This window comes from Zootoca vivipara, chromosome 13 (assembly GCF_963506605.1).
Source record: "Zootoca vivipara chromosome 13, rZooViv1.1, whole genome shotgun sequence".
Lineage (NCBI taxonomy): Eukaryota > Metazoa > Chordata > Lepidosauria > Squamata > Lacertidae > Zootoca > Zootoca vivipara.
The window spans coordinates 13544633-13563964 of record NC_083288.1 but is presented as its reverse complement, the minus strand read 5'-3'; the positions used below and the strand labels follow the sequence as shown (position 1 = coordinate 13563964).

Sequence of the window (19332 nt, the reverse complement as noted above, 5' to 3'; positions counted from 1 at the left end):
AGTACTAGTGTCCAAGGTATCAGTGTTGGACTGAAATAATAATTTTAGTTTCAGTTGACGAATCATTTTATACACATCAATGCGAGTGCTTAGGGCCGAATATTTTTGGGTGGGAGCAAAATTTAAGCCTAAACTGAGTACTCTCAACTCATCCGAGGAGAGTATCCGGCTTGACAGATTAACGACAGTTATCTGTTCTTCCCTCTGCCCCTGCGCCTGTGAGGGTCATACTGTGTATGTTGTCTGGGTCTTAATTGTCTAAACTCAGATGTTGATTCTGATGATCCTCTGCTGGAAATGCTACTGTTCTCATCTGGAATAGTAGTGTCGTTTTTTGTTTGTGGATATTTGGTTTTTCTGTCAAAAAACCTATTGTTTCTATTTTCATATTTAGACCTCTATTTTCATATTTAGACTTTCTTCTGCCCCCTCCTAATTGTCATCTTTAATTATTATCACCTGTGAACCAACTTTTTGTATATAAGTGTGCTCCAAACACAGGATATTTGCTTAGTCAATACATGCTCAAACCAAAAATACTCTGAATACAAGAAATGTAAGTATCTCTTTATGTGTACATGTATTTTAGAAATTGTATTACTGTATTATTTCAAACAATAATTAGAATTTGATTTGTATTACCAGTGAATATGTAAATGAGAGAACCTTTTGAAAAAACACCTGAGCATTGTGGCCTAAGCCAAGATAAGTGGTTTCATACAAATTGTAAGTACTGTTTTTGATATTTATTCTGTTTATATGTATATTAGTGTCTTAATTCGAATACTGATAAGACCTGGTTTATACCACCAGTGAATGCACTAAACATAAAAGTACAAGGAGAACTACTGAAGAAGCCCGTCATATGGGCGAAACAGGCAAAAAAAACGCCGGCAGCCTGTCTTACTACCATTGACACCTCGTTCGACCTGCTGCCACTTGCTGACCGCTAGATAGCCTCAAAGACTATAAAGACTGGTTTGCCTTTAATTTGTACATGCTATCTGTTTAACGTTTGATTTTGGCTCTTGTGTCAGCACTTGTATATGGTTCTCTTATTGTTTTCTCTTTGGATTAATAATACTTGATTGAAACTGGATTGAATTTGGTGCCTTTGCGTGCTGCTTGTTTTATTTTGGACTTTTGAAGAAATTGGCAGCATTAGCCCATCATCTTTGTTTTATGGCAGCATTTTTAAGCATTTGCGAAAGATAAGACATACCCCGAAAATAAGACATACCTCCATGCCCTGTATGAAAACTAACACCCTCCTTATGGCCACTACTGGGAGTAAGATGTCGCTGAATTAGACTGAGATCCTATTTAAGTGACTAGATTTTGGATTTTAAAAGCGAGACCGCCGAGCGCCCCAGCCAGCCAGCGGGACCCAGCCAGCCAGCGGGGCCTGGGAAGCGGCTGCTGTTGTAGTGGTGAGCTCGCGGATCGCCCAGCCAAGGAGATCTGCTGCCCCACCGGCCGGAACCGACTGCTGCAGAGCGGAGCGCTCCGCAGCGCCGAGCGCTCAGAGCGCCCAGCAGCACCGGGCGGAGCGCTGGAGCCAGCGGCCTCGCCTCCGCCCGGCCGAGGAGACCTGCTGCCTCGCTGTCCGGAATGGCTGCTGCAGAGCGGAGCGCTCCGCAGCGCCGCCGGAGAATGCTCAGAGTGCCCAGCAGCACCGGGTGGAGCGCCGGAGCCAGCGGCTTCGCCTCTGCCCGGCCGAGGAGACCTGCTGCCCCGCCGTCCGGAATGGCTGCTGCACAGCGGAGCGCTCCACAGCGCCGCCGCAGAGCGCTCAGAGTGCCCAGCAGCACCGGGCGGAGCGCCGGAGCCAGCAGCTTCGCCTCCGCCCGGCCGAGGAGACCTGCTGCCCTGCCGCCCAGAACGGTTGCTGCAGAGCGGAGCGCTCCGTAGCGCTGCCGCCGAGTGCTCAGAGTGCCCAGCAGCACCGGGCGGAGCGCCGGAGCCAGCGGCCTTGCCTCCGTCCGGCCGAGGAGACCTGCCGCCCCGCCGCCCGGAACGGCTGCTGCAGAGCGGAGCGCTCAGCAGTGCCGCCGCCGCGCGCTTAGAGCGCCCAGCAGCACTGGGCGGAGCGCTGGAGCAAGCGGCCGGCCGGCCGGCCGCCAGGAACCAGCTGCTGGAGCGCGCAGAGCGCTCAGCAGCTCAGAGCACCCGGCAGCGCCGGAGCCAGCGGCCTCGCCTCTGCCCGGCCAAGGAGGCTTGCCATCCCGCTGCCCAGAACCAGCTGCTGGAGCGCGCGGAGTGCTCAGCAGCTCGGAGCACCCAGCAGAGCCCTCGCCCCTTTCTTCTGCCGTCTGGCCTGTCTTAAAAGGGGCGCAGCGGAGAAAATGCCTTTAAAGGGTGATCGGAGGGGGATCCGGTGGGAAGATGGGAAGATGGGGGCTTTCTATTTCATTATTTAATAGGGTTGCCATATTTTGCAAAAGCAAAAAAGAGGACGCATTTGGCAACTCCTGCTTTTAATTATGGATCGCTATGACGACTCTGCCTGTGATAAAGAGGACGTGTCCTCGAAAAAATATGAGACATGGCAACCCTATTTATATCTATATTTGCTCCATTGGTTAGAGCATGATGCTGATGATTCTTCATTGCAGAGGGTTGGACTAGATGATCCTTGGGGTCCCTTCCAACTCTTCGATTCTATGATCATCTGGAGGGACACAGGTTTTCCCATCACCGATGGAGAAGACCTGTGAACCTGAAGACCTGAGAATATAGTACTGTACAGCTGGAAGGGGTCCCCCAAGGGCCATCCAGTCAAACCCCCTGCAATTATGCAGAAATCACAGCTAAAATAATCCCCATCAGATGGCAGTCACAGCTGGAGAAGCCTTGGCCATCCAAACCTGGGTTTTAAAACCTCCCATGTAGGCGAGTCCAAGCTCAATAGCACCTCAGAGCACTGAAATCTTTGTGCATACATTGTATTGTTCTAATACATACAACAGCCTTGTCAGGTAGGACAGAGCTCAGCAGCGCTGCGCGTAGCACACAGCAGCACCCCGAGCCAGCGGCCTGGCCCAGCCGAGGAGACCATAAGACACCCCACCAAAAATAAGCCACCCTGTGTTTTTTTAACGAAAAAAAGTTATAAGACGGTGTCTTAAAAAAGGGGAAACACGGTAGTTGAAATGCATCTTCTCTTAACCTCAGCCAGCATGAAATGTGTAGCATGTCGTTTGTCAAACACTTGCCATAGCAAACCTCTGTATGCTTTTTTTAAATAAATAAAAAATTGTTGAAGCAACCCTTAATACAATCATTTCCAGGCAATGCTTGCTTTTTCATTTGGATAGCTCGGCCTTCCCCAAGTTAGCAACCTACAGATGCTGTTGGATTCCAGCACCCATCATTCCAACTGGCATGGCCAGTGCTCAGGGCTGATGGGAGCTGCAGTCTAAAACACCTGGAGGACATCAGGCTGGGGTAATAATAATAATAATATTACAATAATTTTTTATTTATACCCCACCCATCTGGCTGGGTTTCCCCAGCCACTCTGGGTGGCCCCCAACAGAAAAGTAAAAGCACAATAAAATGTCAAACATTAAACATTTCCCTAAACAGGGCTGCCTTCATATGTCTTCTAAAAGTCAGATAGTTGTTTATTTCCTTGACATCTGATGGGAGGGCGTTCCACAGGGCAAGCGCCACCACCGAGAAGGCCCTTTCCCTGGTTCCCTGTAACCTCACTTCTCTCAGTGAGGGAACTGCCAGAAGGCCCTCAGAGCTGGACCTCAGTGTCCGGGCTGAACAATGGGGGTGGAGACACTCCTTCAGGTATACTGGGCCGAGAAAAGGATAAAAACTCCCTGCCTAGCACAAATTACCAGCAACTCTTCCCCCATTGGCGGCTAACAGATTGAGGTTGAATCCTGACAAGACAGAAGTACTGTTTGTGGGGGACAGGAGGCGGGCAGGTGTGGCGGACTCCCTTATCCTGAATGGGGTAACTGTGCCCCTGAAGGACCAGGTGCGCAGCTTGGGAGTCACTTTGGACTCACAGCTGTCCATGGAGGCGCAGGTCAATTCTGTGCCCAGGGCAGCTGTCTATCAGCTCCATCTGGTACGCAGGCTGAGACCTTATCTGCCTGCAGACTGTCTCGCCAGAGTGGTGCATGCTCTAGTTATCACCCGCTTGGAGTACTGCAATGCGCTCTACATGGGGCTACCTTTGAAGGTGACCCGGAAACTACAACTAATCCAGAATGCGGCAGCTAGACTGATGACTGGGAGCCGCCACTGAGACCACTTTAAAGCCCTAAATGGCCTTGGTCCTGTATACCTGAAGGCGCGTATCCACCCCCATCATTCTGCCCAGACACTGAGGTCCAGTACCGAGGGCCTTCTGGCGGTTCCCTTGTTGCAAGAAGCCAAGTTGCAGGGAACCAGGCAAAGGGCCTTCTCGGTAGTGGCGCCCGCCCTGTGGAACGTCCTCCCATCAGATGTCAAAGAGAAAAATAGCTACCAGATTTTTAGAAGACATCTGAAAGCAGCCCTTTAGGGAGGCTTTTAATGTTTAATCAATTATTTTATTTTATTTTTCTGTTATAGGCTGCCCAGAGTGGCTGGGGAAACCCAGCCAGATGGGCAGGGTATAAATAATAAATTATTATTATTATTATTATTATTATTATTATTATTATTATTAGCAAGGTTGACACACATAGTTGTATTCATAATGCTAGCATTTGCTTGAATTCTGGCGAACAGCTAACCCTGGATAGCCCTAACTATATTTAGGACCAACATGGAGGAGGAGGAGCATGCAATTCTCTGGCTTGTTTTCTTTGTGACGATTATCCGATTTGGAGTAGTACATTTGCACTGCCCTGCTCTTGCGCCTTGGCTCTTAGCATTAAAATTGTTGTGTTCCTCACTGCCTCCCACTAGGAACCATACTACGTCCGCTGCATTAAGCCTAATGACAAAAAGTTGTCACATCTATTTGATGAGGAGCGTTGCAGGCATCAGGTGGAATACCTTGGACTCCTGGAAAACGTCAGGGTCCGAAGAGCAGGTTTCGCCTATCGTCAGACATACGAGAAATTCCTTCACAGGTAAGGAAAGATAAAGCTGACTAGCCTTCAGATGTTTGGGGACCCTCTAGATCAGTGATGGCCAAACCTGGCCCTCCAGCTGTTTTGGGACAACAACTCCCACCATCCGTAGCTAACAGGACCAGTGGTCAGGGATAATGGGAATTGTAGTCCCAAAACAGCTTTGAGGGCCAGGTTTGGCCATCGCTGATCTAGAGACTAGGCAGAAATGACTGAAATGTATCATGTTGAGTGGTACTGGCTTTGTATACCCTCCTGCTTTATTTTGGAGAATAAAATAACTTGTATAGGGATTTCTTCCTTTCTTCCTTTCAATTTCTTTTTTTAACAAAGTAATAATCATAAATAAATAAGAATAAAAATGTGCACCCCACCACTGAGGCCATTCCATTGTAACTATCCAGCCTCCCAAAATTTCAAAACCTCTTGTGGTAGTTTGACCTCTTTCCGTTTTAACAGTACAAATTCTACAAACACCTTCCATATCTCTGCAGAATAATTTCTCCTGCATATTCCCCATCTTACCTTAATAGCACATGTTAACTTGTCATTAATAGCTATATCCCACACCTCTTTATACCATTATTCCATTTTATATTCTGCTTGCCCCTTCCACTTCCTAGCTATAATAACTTGTGCAGCTGTCAATAAATTTGTGAGCAAGTCCTTCACAGCCTGCAAAACTTCCACCCCATCATAAATTGATAATAATGCTACCTCTGGACTTTCAGTCAGCTTTAACCCAGTGATTTCTGTTATCTCCTTAAATACCCTTTGCCAATAAATAGTACATATTCACGCGTATAGGGATTTCTGTTGGCATTAATGAGAATAGTTTCACCCGGCCAGTTTTATAGACCTTTAATAAAGGTGTGGGGAACTTTTGGTCTTCCAGATGTTGCTGAACTACAGCAATTCATCATCACATGCCATCTGCCATGCTTGCTGGGGCTGGTGGGAATTATAATTCACCAGTATCTAGAGGGCCATTGGTTCCCCACTTTTAACACCTCTGCTTTAAAATCTTTTGAATGTACTTTTGTGGTCATAGCTTTGGTTTCTTAGAGACCAGCTTGGTATCACCCCTGTAGGATAAATTCAATGTCCAAAAGTTGTGTGGTTCTCCCACTACATCTTTTCTCCCAGCCGATTGGCGCAAGAAATATTTCCCCCGTCTGTGGTTAGCAAGCAGAGAGCTGGAACCAAGAGCAAGAGTTTGGCTGTCTGAATATATCAGATATTTATGCCATGGGCTCCCTGTGGCAGAGCAGGAGCTCCTCAGCCGATCTAAATGAAAACGGATGCACATCCATGCTCCCAAGCGCACACAAAGCTCTACGCCATTTTCTGTAAAGCACCTTTCTGTATGAATGAATATGTGAGTTGCAGCTTCTTTAATTCCGAAGAGATACCGAGGTCACCTTGGGCACCGAATGCTGCTATTTATGCTGGTGATAAGCTGTTAAAGCTTGAGCAAAGAAATTCAGATGGGAGAGCAGGGCTGCCTTGTAGTGTGCCTCTGCTTTAACTTGGGAAGTGGCTGCCGAGACCATATAACACTGGTCCTGAAAGACCTACACTGGCTCCCAGTATGTTTCCGGACACAATTCAAAGTGTTGGTGCTGACCTTTAAAGCCCTAAATGGCCTCGGCCCAGTATACCTGAAGGAACGTCTTACCCCCATCATTCAGCCCAGGTACTGACATCCAGCTCTGAGGGCCTTCTGGCAGTTCCCTCACTGCAAGGTTACAGGGAACCAGGCAGAGCGCCTTCTCAATAGTGGTGCCCGCCCTGTGGAATGTCCTCCTGTCAGATGTCAAGGAAATAACTATCTGACTTTTAGAAGACATCTGAAGGTAGTCCTGCTTAGGGAAGTTTTTAATGTTTGGTGTTTTATCATGCTTTTAATAATCTGTTGGGAGCCGCTCAGAGTGGCTGGGAAAACCCACCCAGATGGGTGGGGTATAAATATATTATTATTATTATTATTATTATTATTATTATTATTATTATTAGCCCTTTCCTGACTTTGGCTAGGATTTTGTCAGGCATTCTTGGGCCATATGGACAACTATAGTCAAAGGCAGCTGTGCATTCTCTCTCTCTTGGCTCCAGGGGACAACTGCTGGAATTCAGCAGGTGGAAGATATTGTTGTCGATTAGGCAAGGGCAGAAGACTTGCCCATTGTTGCACCTCTTATTGCCTTCTTTGCCTGAAAAGGCCTCTGACTTAAGCACCCACAATGCCTGTTGACTTGCTAGGCTGGTGAAGGTCCTTGTTTAGTCCCAAGAGTCATTGGCAGATATGAATAATTCTGCATGATCCAGGCCCCACCCTCTTATCAACTGAGTTACTCTAACCCAGGCATCCCCAAACTGCGGCCCTCCAGATGTTTTGGCCTACAGCTCCCATGATCCCTAGCTAACAGGACCAGTGGTCAGGGACCATGAGAATTGTAGTCCAAAACATCTGGAGGGCCGAAGTTTGGGGATGCCTGCTCTAACCCATTGAATGTATTTATCTGGAGTTTCATTCTGCAAAACTGGAACATCCTTAAAGCTTGGTAGTCAAATAGCTCATTCAAATGATCTGTCAAACAATAAGATGACACTCCATGGAACATAAACCAATTTGAACCCAGTTCTACTGAAGCCTGCGCAGGTCACTGATTCCATTATCTGCATTTGCAAGTCCTTTCCATGTGAAGTGGAAACAGATAAAGCCCCATCACATTTGTTGAGGTCATGTTGGGGATGCCCTAGTAGTCCTTTACCATGATACTGATGAGTCTGGGATTGAGCAGAGATGGCAAACGCAACTCCAACATTGCTTTCTTTTAAAAATTCTGCTATGCAGGTACAAGATAATTCCTGAATTTACTTGGCCAAATCACAAGCTCCCATCGGACAAGGAGGCTGTTAAAAAACTGATTGAGCATTGCGGGTTCCAACACGACGTGGCCTACGGCAAGACCAAGATTTTCATCCGCACGCCTCGGACACTCTTTACGTTGGAAGAACTACATGCCAAGATGCTTGTATGGGTTGTTCTTTTCCTACAGAAGGTGAGAGGCAGTAGCAAAAGCTGCTTTAAAATAGCCCAGCTCTAGCCACTGCAGGCTTATTAAAGGTGGCAGTATGGCCTGTGGCAGATTCCCAGTGCACTGTTAGCTTAATCTTTATGCCGAACCTGATTTGTAGGGAAAGGGTTCCAGTTTTGTTGTGGAGTCGGCTGTTATTGCAAATCCATTTCCCACGATATGCATTAGAGAAGCAGTTCAAACACTAGCCTCCAAAAGTTTCCCAAGGACTACAACCCTTGAGTCAGGTAATTAGTTGGTTTGTCAAATTAGCTATCTAAATCTGAATTCAGGACAGGGAAACTGGGCACTTTAAATAAACTGGGCTAACTAAGAAGACTTGTGCAAACCTGATTTGCAGCAATAAGCAGTTAGTATGTTGTAACTTTAAAACGATTATTGACCTTTGCTTACCTTTAATCCAATTAGAAAGCTGGTTATGGTACAAGAGGAATGGACAAGACAGGGGTGGCATTTTGGAGCAAGGCAGAGAGGGACATGATTGGGCATAAAAGTTCCAGGGCGCCCACCTGGGGCCGTATTTTATAACAGAGGACACCAGAAATGAGGGCTTGGAAATCATGTCGTCTCAAACATAAACCGCATCCCTTGTAAATCCAACTTTGTAGCCTTTTTGTGCAAGCCACAACCAAAGATAGGAATAGTGAAAAAGCAAACTTGTGATGATTGCTTTTAATAACCCTTTTACGTTGTGATTATAATGAAACACAACGTCGTAAATCTGCTCAGAATAAGGGATAAAATTAACGACGTTTCTTGCAGTGGAAGGCCTAGAAACATCAGTACCGGTATGTTCTGTTTTGTGCATAGCAGTACTCACAAAGTATAAACGGTTGTTACTCCAGCTTGCATCTCTGTAGGACTGATTCCTGTAAATGATCCTTTTTGCTATTGCTTGTATGACAGCTTCCCCCACTGCCAGAATGTCCCAATGGGCCTGAAATGGTAAGGGAGGGAAATGGTTGCTGCTTTGCAGTAGCTTGCCCCTTTTACTGTTGCTACCAGCAGGAAGTAGGAAATTAATTTTTAATGTAATGCTAGAATATTGATTCATTACAGCACACATTAAGTAAACAGAAAAGGGGATCTGTGGAAGTGTGATGGGTCTTGTGATGCCATAGATTTCTTTGGAGGGACTTGATTTTCTAAAACAAAAACAAAACTCAGAAAAGGTAATTAGAGGCCTTACCTGGCTTGAAATGCTTTGGAATTGTTATTACATAATTCCTTAAAGACCTATATAGCTTAGCCTAGTTTTTGCTCCATCATGCTTCTACTTAGGATTGCTACTTGTTACCAGCAGATGGAGCCCTTGCAGGCTTCCAGTGAAGAGATGAAGATTAAGCTTCATATAAAAAATAAGACAAAAAAAATGAGGCAGTTTGGTTTCTGTGTCACTTTTGTATGCTTCTTCAGAATGTTTAATAGTTAGCAACTCCCCTTTTTATTTGCTGCCGGACAAGCTTTTGTTCCTCCCCAAATCTATCTCCATCTTGCGCATTATGTGCAAAATGTGACTGTAGAAAATATTGGAAGAAACTGCTTGCAGTCCTGAGGTGCAAGAATTTTTGGGAGAACATGGAAAATGAGAGAGGGATACAGAATTTTGTTGATGGGATGAAGCACTGCTCTTGGCTCACTAGAGAGTCTGTGAAGGGTTCTGGGTTTGCAGTCTTGTGATGATGTAAGAGAGATGGTGATCATGACAACCTTGCTTTCTGTCCATCATTCTCTCTTTCATATTTTGTGTACTTCACAAGACTCAGCTGATGGGGTTAAGCACGTCATAGTGCAGGCCCCCCTGCTTAACGGAACTTGGAGGGTTTATTTCTTTATTTGCATCTACAGTCAAACCTTGGTTCTCGAATGGCTCCGTTTTCAAACGTTTCGGCTCCCAAACGCCGAAAACCCAGAAGTAAATGTTCCAGTTTTCGAATGTTTTTCGGAACCTGAACGTCCAACGTGGCTTCCGTTTTGAGTTTCCCTTTTGATTTGAGGCTTCTGCTTTCCCGTTTTCAGTTTTTGGAAGTCGAATGGTCTTTCGGAACGGATTGCCTTCGAAAACCGAGGTTCCACTGTATAATCTTTCCGCGCCAAGTGCCCAAGGCAGCTAAGAGTAACAATATGCAAATGCAATAGAAAAGCAAACGAAGTAGAATGACAATTAAAAGAAAAATAAATAAACGCAACAGCAGGTTTAAACAAAGCAGCAAAATGAATCCCCCTCAGTGATTTTGAAGGCTTCTGCTGTCCAATGAAAACCCAGCTGAGAAGAGACTAAATAGGCCTGGTTGAGAAGCGAGTTCAAAATGCTGGTGCAGCCACTGAGAAGACCCTTTCCAGTATCCTTGCCAAATGTGCCTCGTGTTGGTATGACACAGAAATCTATTATTTTCTGAGAACCTTAAAACTAGGCAGGTTCTTGCATGAGAAGTCATGTTCCAATGTTTAGGAGAATGCTCCCCAACATGATGCTCTCCCAATGTTTTGGACTACCCCTTTCATCAGTCCTGGGGCGGATGGTAACTCAGGCTCAGCATATGGAGGGCACTACATTGGGGGAAGGTGGACTTAGGGCTTTGAGTATCATCTGAAGTTTCTGAACGCTGTCCTGAAGACTTCTTTGCACAGCTAAACTGCGGAACTACATCCCACGAGAGGCAGTGATGGCCACCCATGTGGATGGCTTCACAAGAGGTTTGGACAAATTCATGAAGGATATGGCTATTAGCTTCTGCTAGCCACGATGGCTGTACTGTGCCTCCATGGTCACAGGCAGTAACACTTCTGAATACTAGTTGCTTGTCCTTTTATGGGTACCTGAGTTGGTTAGAGCTCAGTCCCCGTATGCAGGGGGTTGGACCAGATGATCTTCACGGTTCCTTCAAACTCTGCACTTCTATGATTCTATGAAACCACGAGAGGGGAGAGTATTTTTGCACTTAGGTCCTGCTTGTGGGTTAACTACTGCGAGAACAGGATGCTGGTCTAGATGGGCCAATGACCTGGTCTGGCAGGCTCTTCTTACTATTCGGAGATAGTCCCAGGTAGAGTGTGCATGTTGTTCTAATCCAAATGAGATGTAGCCGGGGCATTTGTCACCATGGCCAAACCGTACGTTTCAAGGAAAGGGGTACAGATGGTGCTCTGGCCTCAGTTGAGCAACAGCATATGCTTTCTTTGCCATTGCCATTCAAAAGTGTCATGAATAATTGGGGTGGGGAAGCTCAGAGGTGGAATTGTCCAACTGGTTCATGTTCAACCAGTTATCTATTTAATAAGTGGTTTGCTTCAAGTAGCTGTATGATACCTCTATGAAAATAAACACAAGCAGTGTTATCTCAGCGTTCTCTCTAAAAAGAGCCAGCAGGACTTAAATAGCAAATGTAATGGGGTCTCTTAAAATCAGACTTCTAACACCTTCCTCTTCGCCCTGATCATCCTTGGGTTGACTACTTCTGTAATGCAGACTCAAGCCATTTAGGACGCTGCCAGCTTTGCTTCTATCAGAAACCATTACACTTAGTTCCCCCTGCCAGCTCGTCCTTTTAGAAAGGCATTAGGTTTGGTTGTATCTGCGAGGTTGAACCGCTAGACTCCATGCAGTTGTGCAAGAAGACAGGCTTATTAATGTTTCAGCCTGGCACACAGGAATGTCCCTTTTGTTGAAAGGGCTGTGTGTCTGCCATCCTTTCCAGTATTGTGAGCTGACAGTGTTTCCCCCCTCTTCTCTCATCTATCCCCCCCCCCTTGCCTTGAGGCATTTTATTTCCCCAGACACTCCTCTCAGGAGGCTTGTCAATCAAGACCCTGCAGCAGCTGTTGCCATAGCAACATTCCTGGTGGTGGTGGAAATAAGTAGATGGAGAGAGGAGATGAGAACAAAAGCTGCGGCTGACTTTTCATAATTTAATATTTTGCTTTTCTCTGTCCCAACATGCCCTTAAAGCTGTACATACTGGGAATGGGTGAGCTGCCAAAAGAAGAAGAAGAAGAGGCTTCCACTATTAACAAAAGAAAAGACTGCGTTTTCGTATTAGATTACAGTCCAACAGCTGTAATCAGAGAAGGGCTTCTGCACAATGACCCACATCAGGGATGATATAAGGGGTTTGCCATCGATTTAGAAGGCATTTTCCTATTCTTGTGTGTTGAGGTTGTGGAAATAAGTAGAAATGGGAATTGTTCTGTATCTGATGTAACATAACATATCTGACATGGGATCCTCAGCCAAAATCCTCCAATGTTTCTGAACACCCATTGCTGCATTGCAAAGGCCATTTATTACTGCCTTTAGCCCAGTGGTTGGGCCACACATAAACCTGGAAATCAGTATGTTTAACAAGCACCTTCATTGCACACTGAAGTCTGGATATATGAAGAACTCTAGTTTAATGAGTAAGCCAAGTTTCATGTGCCCCCCCTCTGCCCCAGAGTATATTATCAATTTCACAGAACCACATTTATTCTTTGTGCAGCAATACAGAATCCACTTTTCTGACTCAAACTGTGGTGTCCCTAACACTAATTAAAAATGGAGCAGGGGAACAGGCATTGTCTCAGACCCCATAATTAGTGAGGCACAATAGGAGAATCTTCCACTTTTAATATGAAACTGAACATCTTTTGTGCTCCTCGTTTCGCAGAATTTTGCCCCTCTCTAAGGGTTATTTTACCTAATTTTTAGAGCCTAGCAGCTTAGAGGCAGATTTCCCCCCCCCCTGCTGCAATATCAACAGCAACCTCTGAAGAACAGATCCCATTTGCAACGCTCTGGAAGCCATACAGCAAAGCTCATGCCCGTGTGGAATTTATCTTCCTAGTTTCAGTTTTGGTGCCTGGAGGATCAGCTGTGCTTTGACAGTGTGAAATGTTGTTTGCCTAGCAGCTCAGGCGACTGTGAAGCAGGGTTGGTAGGAGAGGGCACATGTGCGTCTGCTGTAGCAAGCACGAAAATATTTTTGCAAGGCTCGTACAACCATAACATGTCTCTGTGTTGCAGTATTGGCATTTAAATTTCAGAATGAATTACTTGGTTTTGGCGTGGATTTTCCGTGTATCTTTTTGGGTTGGGGTTTTAGGCGCTTGGATCTGGCGGAGGAAATCTTCAGGGGCTAACACAAATGCTTTTTCCAGTGAAATTGGAGTTGCGAGGCGCTTGCTGAGCGGAATCTAAATACAGACACCCTGCCTCTCTCTCCCGCCAATGCCCCTCTGTTGACAAGGACAGTAGATGCTAGAAGAATGTTTTTGATTTCTTTCCTCCATGGCCATCCTAACCAGCGTTCTATTCATAGCCAGAGCCTCGTTACTTTTTAATGTGGCTTATAGTTGCTCTCTTTAAGGTGCAAATAGTCCTGTCATTCTGGTTATCCACACAAAAAACCCCTATGAGGTTGTCTCTACTAATGCCCTGCAATGATGGGGGTCTAAGCAAAATAGCATAATAATGTTATAAAGGTACCCTTTTATGGAAGGTTCATTCACTTGATGCCCCAACAACTGTGATGGGGAAAGTTGAGGTATAGCAAGAAGTTACCTTATTAGATTTATTTTCAGTTGTGGCTATTGAGCACTGCTGGTGGTAGTGTTGTGCTGCACCATATCTTTCTCCTGAGCCAAGCCATCCAATCTGCGAGGACTAATAGGTATTAAAAAGGGGGTGTTCTTCTTCCCTCTCCCCTTTCAAAAGTGTTTTTCATAGGTAATGGTCTTTCAGATGTTCTGATGTCCTGCACAACACCAAAGACGGGGCATGCTAATTGAAGGATTCCTAGCAGATGAACGTCCATTCTTGAAAGGCTTCAGTGAAGATGCCAGCTTCCTTAGGCAGGATCTTTCTTTTTGTTATTTGTTTGGTTTTGGAGTTTGGAAGTTCTCCTAAGTCCAACAGTTTAGTTACAAGCATTGCTTACCGACTCATCTTCAGAACAATTCTTCGAACACTTCTGTGTAGTGCAAGTCCAAGACCTGCTGACTTCACAGTAGCTACAGATTTTGAAGTGGGTTCAAGGTCAGCATTTAATTGGCACAACCCCATGCATATTCATTGGAAGTGGAAGTAAGCGACACTGAGCTCAATGAAACAGTTCCAGATAAATGTACGTCAGGTTGCAGCCATACTGTCGGGTCATGGCATGCCTCGGAAGTTATTTTCGTGAAACTCAAGCACATACAGCTTGGCTCCTCGGGGTCAAAACCATGTCGCACTAAATTGCGTAGTCAAAAACCATGTCGGGGATTTTTAAAAATGTAATAGGAGGCATTAAATTTTCATTGGCACCCACAGGAGCCTTTTATCTCAGGCTTCTTGTGGGTTTCTTGAGTGTTTTTCATCAGGATTACAGCTGGGGGAAAGTGGTTTCATCTTCCATCTTAACATGCTGAAGTCCCAATGAAACACCCCCACGACCACATATTAAAACTTTTTAGATCCCCTGACATGGTTCTTATCTACAAATTACGATCAATGTCTAGCCTGATCCTTATCTGGAAGCTTTGGCCATGTACCTGTCTTGTGTACTTTGGATCCTGTGATTTTTATATATTTTTATATTTTTTGTAGCCTGTCTTTCTTTTCCGCATGCTTGTCAAGTTGACAGTATTGTGGGAGGGCCTGGTCCCTTTGCTTGACACAGCACTCGTAATTTAGGCTGCAATGGGGAGTGTTTGCTCTTCGGTTTTTATCAATCTTTTAAATAAGCTGCCTTTTTAATGATGCATTATGGTAGGTGTTAGAATGGAAACCACTTCAGATCCTGGAAAGCATCTCACTGCTGTCATTTCCTTGAACTCATCTCTTTTTTTTTGCTAACCATACTGGGCAGAGTGGAACTCTTGTAGTTCTCTCCCCCGTGCCTCTCTCCCCGCCCCACAATTTTACCACCTCCAGAACCATATTTTGAGAAATAATGATGCATGTCACACATTGAAACAGATGGTGCTATGCTCTTTATTTGCATATTTTAAAGTGAAATGTGTTTGTCATGAATACAGTTCATCCCCACCACCACACACAGAAAGACAATTTTGGGAAGGGAAGGAATTGTCCTTTGACTGTCAGTAAAAGAGAAGTTAAAAACAAATGTGATTCCTAATGTGGGGAGAGTTGGTTCAGAATTCTCACCTTAGGGCTGGGGGGCTGCTGAGACTCGCATCTGGAAGCCTCACCTTACAGCCCGATCAAGGCCCAAGTTTGATTCAGCAGATAGCCAAATTCTCTGAGCAGACTAAATTATAAAGCCAGAATGCAAACTCTGTTAAATGAACAGTGACAGCCTGTTCAGCATCTACCGTCGTAGCAGATTTATTAAAATGTGCTACCCATGCTAAATAAGAAGCTGTGTCCTAATGGCATAGCAGTGAAGGGTCAAAGGGAATGGATTCAACTGCTATAGGAAACATGACCTCTGAAGGCCTTTCCAAGAAAAAAACACCTAGTGTATATGTTGGGGATAATATCCAGGTAAATGTTAAATAAGTACTAGTACTGGACAAGAGCTGAATGTATGGTAACCATGTTCCTGTACTGGAATGGGAGAGAATAATTTCCACTGCACTTTAAGTTGGGGAGGGGGGAGAGATGCAGTAGTTTCATTTCTGTGGGAGAGAGGGTCTTACTTGTGACTATACTGTGATTGTTCCCACCCACCGAATCACCATGACTTACGGCATGAAAATATACATAGAAATATTATTCTCTCAAGGATCAGCATCTCTGTTTGGGGCAGAGTGAAGCGAAGCTTTTATCTTTGCTTGCTTAATGTTTTTTGTTTCTCTGTTTTGACTATCCCCAAACAGGCAGGAGGTGCTGGGTTGGGTTTGTGATCTAGGTGGGAAGTTGGCAGTCGGGAGACTCTGGCAGGCAAGAAAAGGTCAGTGGAAGCCAAGTGTCATAGAAGTGGTGAAGGGAGGAGACGTCAGAAAGCAAGAGCAGAGCAGCATCAAACGGGGTAAAGAGCAGGGATTCACCTTCCAGTCTTAACGGGCAAGAAAGTATATAAGATAAACCACCTCTGATGTATTCTGCCTTCTCTATTCCCATCTGCATTGAGTTTCTGCTCCCATCTATATTGAATCTCTACTCCATTTGGATGAATAATACTTACCTGTCTTCTTTCGCTCCCACTTGCCCACTTAAAAGGCCTTTTGTGAGTGTAGCCCCGAGGCATGCCTGAACTGGTTAATTGGCCTGGCTGAGAGTGAGGGGAGGCTGCTTTTTGTTGATCTTTTGACTCTTAGAGAGGTTTGGGTAGCTTTCATAATACGGTCTGAGAGTGTCTCGGATTTTTGAGGAGAATCCCTCTGTACTCCAGATTCGGTCTAGAATGCAAAACCCACCCAGTCAAGTGAATAATTTGCTCCAGTGTTCCCCAAACGCCGAAGGGAAAAGTGGACTCTGCTTTGGGTCCCTGTACTGACTCATCTCCTCAGTGGGTTGGGGCAGGGGAATAGCAACCCTGGCTTATTTTGGAAAGCAAGAACACCCCCCCCCCAGCATTGACTATTATTTCTTGCTATGCTACGTGCAGCGGCATATGGAAGAAGGAAAGGCAAGCTATTAAAAAAAAATACCCCCACAATAATAAAGGTAAAGGGACCCCTGACCATTAGGTCCAGTCGTGACCGACTCTGGGGTTGCGCACTCATCTCGCATTATTGGCCGAGGGAGCCGGCGTATAGCTTCCAGGTCAGGTGGCCAGCATGACAAAGCCGCTTCTGGCAAACCAGAGCAGCACATGGAAACGCCGTTTACCTTCCCGCTGTAGCGGTTCCTATTTATCTACTTGCATTTTGACATGCTTTCGAACTGCTAGGTTGGCAGGAGCTGGGACCAAGCAACGGGAGCTCACCCCGTCACAGGGATTCGAACCGCCGACCTTCTGATCAGCAAGCCCTAGGCTCAGTGATTTAACCACAGCGCCACCTGGGTCCCTCATCCCACAATAATACTTAAGTGCAATTTAGAAAATATAGCGCTAAGGGCAACAGAAGAAAATAATGACTGTGGGGAACATGCGTGAGAGTGTGCATCTTTTTTTCTTTTTTAAAAAATGGGAAGTTTGACACTTGTGTATATTGTCACATGTATGCATACATTCATTGGCAAAGCTCACTGCCCTATGCAGACAAAGAGCTACTATGAACCAAAGAGACCTTGGACGCATTCCAAATAACTGTCATGTGCAAACTTAAAGTGTGCAGAACAAGCAATCCTCAATCCCTGACTTAGAATTATGTCTGAAGAAGGATCGCTGTTTTGTGCCAAACAAACCACAAAGTCAAGGTTTGTTCTTGGTTTACCAATTGTGGTTTGTTAAAGCAAAGCAAACCAAACCATGTCCCTTGGTTCAGGTGTCACACTAGGCCAGGGACTATTATATTCCATTGTACACTATTATATTATTTATTGTTTGTATTTGATGTGTTTGCCAAGCTGGGCTCATAAATTTAGCGAATACATATTTGTAGCCCACCCTTCACCAAATGGTGTCCCATAAAAGAACAATTAAAATAAAGTACAATGTAGGGAGCAGCAAAGCAGGCATGATTTGTTCATGCACAGCTGGTCATGGTTTACAGTAGCTTACCAATTTTGTGCAACAATTTTACTTTAACAATGCCTGCCTGCCTGCAATGCATTCTTGATTATTTTCTCTATTTTAGTAGCACACACACACACACATCCCAAAGCAGGATAGATAAAAGGATGATAATGCAACTGGTAGCTTGGGGGAAAGGCTACTTAAGTTTTGCTCTGGTTCCTAAACACTTTGGACCTCTCGCTCAGGCAGCTCACAGCTTTTGGGCAGCTGCCAAAAATAACTCAGTTTATCTCATAGCGTAGCAGAAGAGATGAGCAGCAAAAGTAGCATGCTGAAAGGAGATACCTTTGTGGGATAACAGCAACAAGCTTATGTGGTGATGCATACACCAATGCAGTATCCAACTTACATTCTCTTTGACCAGTTGTTGTTCCAAATAGGGACTGGAAATATGTGTGCAGGTGTAGCATTAATGCAGGGTCTCTCAGTAGGTTGGTTAGAAAATCTAGCGTTTAGTCTGACCATGGATGGAAGGATGGATTTAAATTCAATGGAGCAGGGTTTCCTTTTGGCTCAGTTTTCAGGGTTGAAGCCAGATTGATGATTTGTTGCTACTGCATGTACGAAGGTATATCCTAGCTGCTCTAGGTTGGCAGAACTCTTTTCCCATGAAGGTTCACCAGTGCCTTAACCTGAGTGTATTTCAGGAGCAGAGTTTAAAAACCGATCTCTTTGATAAGGATATGATGGCTGTGGTCAATTGTTCATAAGTGTTTCATTTAAACTTGATACTTTGCTGTTTTTCATTAACTTATTCTGAGACCCCAAGTCTCTGGAATAGGACAGGACAGTGGTTTTCAACCAATGTGCTGTAGCACCCTGGGGTGCCTTGAATGATGGTCAGGGATGCCATGGGCAACCACTTGCCTCTGTCCCTCTTTCCTTCCCTCCTCCTCCCCCCAAAGGCTTGCACAGCTGTTTGTTGCAGCCAGCCTGACTACAAGCTCTACAGGCGAATGTTGCCTCTGGGGCTGGCCTGGGGGTGCTGGCTGCCAGGAGCTGAGGCAGCCTTGGAGTAGGCAACCAGGTGGGTGAGGGAGGCTGGGCAGGCAGGCAGGCACTGTGCTGGCTTTTCTTGTGTTTGCTGTGTGCAATGCCTGCCTGGAAGCTGAGTGCCCTGTGCTGAAGGGGAGCCTTTCCACCATGCAGGCCCACTGGCCTCATGTTCACCTTTGGTTAGTCTCCACTGGGCTGCTAAGGCTGCAGGCATCCTCTTCCTAGGCCCCTGTGGGGCAGTGTGAGGGGCAGCAGCAGTGGCTGCCTGGAGGACTCCCCAGAGGAGAGGAGAGGAGGCTTAGGAAACGCTCCACGAGGGTGTTTGAAAAAGGGTAAGAGACTGCCAGTTCTGCAGGCAAGGGGTGACATAACAGGGCTCCTGAGCCCCACAGGGGTGCTGCAGAAAGAATGTGGACTCCAAAAGGTTGAAAACCTCTGGGATATGTTACTATCCACAAAAACTTAATGGTCTTAAAACAGTGTTACAATGATTCACACATACTGAGTAGCGTTGGCTCTCGTCTTGCGTTTTCTGGAGGTGGGTAGAAT

The 19332-nt window shown here is 45.5% G+C and overlaps 1 protein-coding gene across 1 annotated transcript in view; it reads left to right on the top strand.

Moving 5' to 3' along the window:
• The window catches only part of MYO1D (myosin ID), a 166596-nt gene that overhangs the window by 71465 nt on the left and 75799 nt on the right, over window positions 1–19332 (top strand). The window contains exons 15-16 of the mRNA XM_035136261.2: window positions 4915–5081; window positions 7939–8146. Of these exons, the coding sequence (XP_034992152.2) occupies window positions 4915–5081; window positions 7939–8146 (375 nt within the window). The remainder of the gene's footprint in view (window positions 1–4914; window positions 5082–7938; window positions 8147–19332) is intronic.